Source organism: Arachis ipaensis, chromosome B09 (genome assembly GCF_000816755.2).
Source record: "Arachis ipaensis cultivar K30076 chromosome B09, Araip1.1, whole genome shotgun sequence".
NCBI classification, from domain to species: domain Eukaryota; kingdom Viridiplantae; phylum Streptophyta; class Magnoliopsida; order Fabales; family Fabaceae; genus Arachis; species Arachis ipaensis.
This window is the reverse complement of record NC_029793.2, coordinates 19,610,727-19,616,197: the sequence shown is the minus strand read 5'-3', so window position 1 is coordinate 19,616,197 and position 5,471 is coordinate 19,610,727. Positions and strand designations below refer to the sequence as shown.

General features: G+C 33.1%; 1 protein-coding gene across 1 annotated transcript; it reads right to left on the bottom strand.

Moving 5' to 3' along the window:
• LOC107618350 (putative GPI-anchored protein pfl2) lies at positions 696 to 5,153 on the bottom strand. Its single transcript, XM_021112603.1, has 5 exons — positions 5,048 to 5,153; positions 2,141 to 2,650; positions 1,580 to 1,725; positions 1,275 to 1,487; positions 696 to 1,009 (listed from the first exon to the last, which is right to left on the bottom strand). The coding sequence occupies exons 2-3, from the start codon at positions 2,646 to 2,648 to the stop codon at positions 1,664 to 1,666; spliced, it is 570 nt and encodes a 189-aa protein (XP_020968262.1). The 5' UTR covers positions 2,649 to 2,650; positions 5,048 to 5,153; the 3' UTR covers positions 696 to 1,009; positions 1,275 to 1,487; positions 1,580 to 1,663.

Here is a 5,471-nt window from a genome sequence, read left to right as displayed (position 1 = left end):
AGAAAAGGGGAACCCATGGGTGTTGCGTTCTGTTGGGGAAAGGGGGAGGATCTGCTGCTGCTGCTGTGTATCGAGATAAGGGAACCGGGTCATGGTAACGGGTTACTAGGTTAGGGTTTCCTTATTTTGGAAATTAGGGTTAGGGGTAAATTGGTAATTTCACATAAAATTGAGAATAATATGATGATTGAAACCCAAATTAAATCCAACACTAATTATATATAGAAAATACTATTTGCTCATCAATTTCACAAATTATTTTCAATAAAATACCCAAATCTAAAAATTAGAAATAATATACTTAATTTCTTCATTTTCCAAAATAGTTGTAATAATATTTAAAATATTACTTATCTAATCCAAATCATATAAAATCCTTATTATTTCATAACTATCAACTTTATACTCTGAATATAGAAAATAATCCAATAATTGTAAAATTGGATAATAATCATAACTTATCTCAAATCCAATAAATCAAAACTTGCCTTAATTATCATTACTAAAATAATTTCTGAAATTAAGGCTGTAAATAACTATATGATTTTAGACTTGATCATAATAAGACTTTTCAAAAGTTCTGGGTCTTACACATTGGGTGCTAACGTAAATGACTCCTATGCTATATAAAATATAATAGTAGCAGCAAACTAAACAATGGGTGCTAAAGTAAAACCACGTAACTGAGATGAATATGTAGATAATAACACGAAATCCATATATGTAGGAAAAGATAATTATTTTCTGAAATAGTATAAACAATTAAAAAGACTTTAGTCAACAGGGATAAATCATAAACATTCAAAAGAAGGATCACCAAATCATACAACACCCTACAAAATATGTCCAAATCCTGCATCTTAACAATGCTACCATGAATAACACTAACAGTAGAGGGCATACATTAATTGATTACCAATTCAGCTCTTGTTCATGCAATTGATTTAGCAACTGAAGTATGAGGAATTATTTGTTTTTGCCGAATTTCTTGATTTCTCTTACAAAGATTCTGCAAGATAAATTTGGACACAATTAAATAGAGTCAAACATGCATTCAACATATAACATGCATTCAACATATCACTATTTCATTACCAACTCTATATAAAATAAAAGATGAGCAGGCAGCAAACTATGAATAAAGGCTTTTTATTACCAACTCTATATAAAGGCTTTTAACAACATTCCATATGAATTCAATATCCTGTTTATAGTAGCAAACTATATAAGGCTTTTTAGTAGGACAACATTTAACTACGAGAGTAAGTACTTACCTGAGTTTCAGGCTTTAAACGATATTCTACGAATAAAGCCCATTGATCAGGAGCAATATCTTCTGGTGTATTATTTATGATCTCAGTTTTACTCAACTTCGGATCATAAAACTCATTCCAAAGCTTTATCCTATGTTCCCTCCATTTTTTGCCAAGCGATTGGAGTAAAAATTGTTTGGCCAAGCTATCACTCACTTTGAAGCAAAATCGAGCCTTTAATATAGAACAAAGAATATATATTAACCAGCAAATATAACTAAATAATGAGAAAGAAATAAGCTTTAGAGTTTAAGTAATCTTCTTACTAGGAAAAAAATATTCCATTGATTTTCGAAAAAGCTCTCTGGAAGTCTGACCACTTATCAAAACTGACTAGAAATGGTACACAATCAGTGGCCAATTGCCCACAAACTCCTGCAAGGAGTCCGGCTGCTTCTCCTATTGCTACATGCTGTTTATCAAAATTGACAATTATGCGCAAACCTTCTGAAAAATTATGCACATCATTCACTAATAAATGAAGGCTTCTACTATCTTCATATTCATCTAAAATAGATAAATAAGTATAAATAAATGAGTAACTGAGCGACTAAAGAATGAAACATATGATGATGGATATATATTATAAAAGATTGATTCTTGTGCAAGGTATAATATAACAGCTACATATATAATACTATATATTATATATCCGAGGGGTCATTGTATTAAAGAAAAAATGGATGAATTATCAGAGGAATGCATGTTAGATTTTATTAGATTATATGGGTTAGTAACAAGGACATGTAAATTGGAAGATAGTGAAATTTGGAAAGGAAGAGGAGTGAAAGAAATGGTGTGATAGCTGGGTGGAGAATATTACATACATATGGCATCAATAGTCCAGTAATGCTTAGATTCACGTCCACGTTTACGTTTAGGTTCGGATAGATGCTCAGATATAGTTGGAGCAACTGATGATGGCTCAGAAGAATTTGAAGCTGTCGACTTGTCTCGGGAGGAACTTGAAACTGTTGCCGACTTGCTCCGGGAGGAATTTGAAGCTGCCGACTTGTCCCAGGAAGAATTTGAAGCTGCTGACTTGTCTCGAGATGAATTTGAAGCTGCTGCCGACTTGTCTCGGGACGAATTTGCAGCTGCTGCCGACTTGTCTCGGGAGAAATTTGTAGCTGCTGCCGACTTATCTCGGGAGAAATTTGTAGCTGCCGATGTGTCTTGGGAGGAATTTGCAGCAGCTACAGACTTGACTTGTGATGCATTTAAAGATGTCGCCTTGTCTCGGGATAAATTTGTAACTGCTATTGACTTGTCTTGTGAAGAATTTGCAGCTGCTACTGCTTTAAGTAGATTCTTGTACCTCTTTTGCTTTGGCATATCTACATAATAGATCAAATCAATAATTAATAAATATAGAATAAAATGTGCATCAAAGCTTAGTAGTTCCATTAAATCAATAATTAAGAAAGCAAACTTATAATTTTCAATCTGTAATAATTAAGAAATCAATAAGTATAGATAAAATGTGAATTATAACTAAATGAAAACTTAATATAAATTTCATACCATAAATTAATTTAACCTACTAACTATTCAGACATGTGTTCGTCTTCTCCAATGTCATCATCTAGTAGTTCATCATCTACCTCATCTCTTAACAATGATAGCTTATCACCATTTTCAAATAAAGAATCCAAGTGTTCCTTATACCATAAGGAACATTTTGATTGCAAGTTAAATGAGATTGAATCAAAAGAGAAGCAGTATGAAGAACATGTGAGAAAACTCAATTCAAAAAAGAGTCAAGTTGAAGGCAAAGCAAAATAGCTCAAAACAAGAGAGAAGGAGCATAAAAGCCAAGTGGAGGAGTTTGCACAAAACAAGGAGCATTTTGAATACAAATTGAAGGAGCTTGAATCCAAAGAGAAGCAATATGAAGAACAAGTTACGAAACTCAATTCAGAAAAGAACCAAATTAAAGGCTAGATTAAGGAGCTTGACGCAAGAGAGAAGGACCTCGAATGCCAAGTCGAGAAGTATGCATTAAAACTTGAAACAGAAAATAGAAATCAATCCTCTTTTTTTCTTTCCTAGCAAATATTAAAACTTGAAACTTTCAAAGTAAAGTAGCTAGCAGCAGGAGTTGAAGAAGATCTAAAGCCTGTTTCACATGAAAAGTTATCACCAACAGATTTATTAAAAATAATAAGCAGAGCAATTGCTCAAATAAGGCAATAAGTGATAAAGTTTTTTTTCTTCTGTTTATATAAAGAAAATGGGAGGGTAGGAGTAATATTTTATTACAGGCAAATTGAATTTAAGTGGTACTGCATGTATATCAGACATTTTCAAGCCCATTCAGAAGTTGGGACTTGAGATCACAATCAAATATTCAGCAACTTAGTGTTGAGCAACATTAATGCTCCTATTCAGAGCTGTGAAAAAACATCGAATTCTTATAGAATAAATAATATGAAAACTATTATACAATTCTCAAATGTGGATGACCATCTCTTTACAGACTATATGATAGGGAAAATAATTGATTTACAGTATATAGGCAAGAATTACTTATTTACTTCCATAAGAATTTTATGGACAAGAATTGGCTGCACAAATTGATATATGAAAAAAATACCTGTAAGCTTCTAGTTATATTGTACATGGCTTCTTCTGTAGTTAGTGGTTGTATCTTCTACAAATAAAATAAAATCTCATATTGAAACAAAGATTAAGTCAGAAGCATTGACTACTTTGCATCAATTAAAATTCTCCACATGCCAACTTAATAAGAAAATAAAAAAGGTTCTATCACAAAAATAGAAGTAACTAAAGGCTATAAAAATTGTACTCAAATGTTAAAAGTAGAAATCAAACTCTCAATCAAACTAATCTTCACACATATTTTGCATGTACTTTAATACCCATATTCCCATTATCCCCCTCCCCCAACACAAACCAACAAACCAAACTAAAACTTTCAAATTCAATCACTTGAACTACCCAAAGTTCTCTGAGAACCCCACTGTTAAAAATATTAAGCACAAACAGAACACAGATCCATTAATACACTTCATTGAGCAAAGACAAAAATAGTTAAATCATCTAATTTAGTTGATCATTCACTGAAATTAAAAACAAGAAGAGAAACCCAAAATGACATAAAGGTAGAAGCTTACTTCAAATTGCTCAACCCCACTGTATGATATTCAGCTCAAAACTGAGTAAGCAGAAAAAAGAATAAAAAAAACCTGCGTTTGTGAAGCAGTTGAAGATAGAAGCCAGAAGAAGAAAACACAAAAAACCCAAAAATATCATAAAAAATGAAATTAATTTCATATATAGTTTATAGCTTTGTATAAGATGTCCCTGATGGCAAGACTAAATTAAAGGTACTAATCACAATTAGGCAGTAACTGGATGGAACAGAACACAAAAAAAAGGCCATGATATCTATGCTGTATAAAAATGACAAGAATCAAAAGTTATTCTACTTGTAAATTGGTTGCAAACTCAGGCATGGCACTTGGCAGAAATTACTTTCTAATTTTACATAGAATATTATGGACAATTTTACAATCCATTAGTTAATACTGATATTTTTTTCATAGGACATGCTCAATCTAATAAAATTACAATTTAAATTCATCAACCTAGTTTAGTTTATTATTCATTAAGTTATTATTCATCAAGAATCCTAACACTTTAATGTTACAAATGGATGAAAACTGAAAAGGAAAATACAATCCCTAACATAAAGGGAACACAAATGAGACCTTTAGAAGAGCGAGGGATGGTGGACAAGGCATGAAGCAGAAGAATGGATGAACATCGACGACGGCAGTGCAGCGAGAGCGATGAAACACAAATTGCGGAGGAACGTTATTGGCGGTGCAAACTGCAGAACAGACTTCTCCACTCGCAATGAATCCTTGCAAACGGCCTAAAAAGAGAGACTCATCACAAAGGAAGGAAAGGAGAGGAAAGGAAGGAAAGAAAGAAGGAAAGGAAGCTGACCTGGATCATCGTAGAGGAAGTGTTGATGATTTTGGCAGAAAAGACACTGAGGACGACAAGGAGAGGAAGCTGGAGGAGACGTCACCGGAGGAAATCGCTGTTGTAGGAGATGTCGCCAAAGGAGATCGATGCCAGAGGAGATGTCACCAGAGAAGATCGTCGGAGAACGCAAGAGGATCGGAG

Coding starts and splice junctions, on each gene's coding strand:
- LOC107618350 (XM_021112603.1), bottom strand. CDS start 2,648: ATGCCAAAGCAAAAGAGGTACAAGAATCTACTTAAAGCAGTAGCAGCT. Junction 1,726..2,140: donor CTGGACTATTGATGCCATAT/GTATGTAATATT, acceptor TTTGATAAACAG/CATGTAGCAATAGGAGAAGC.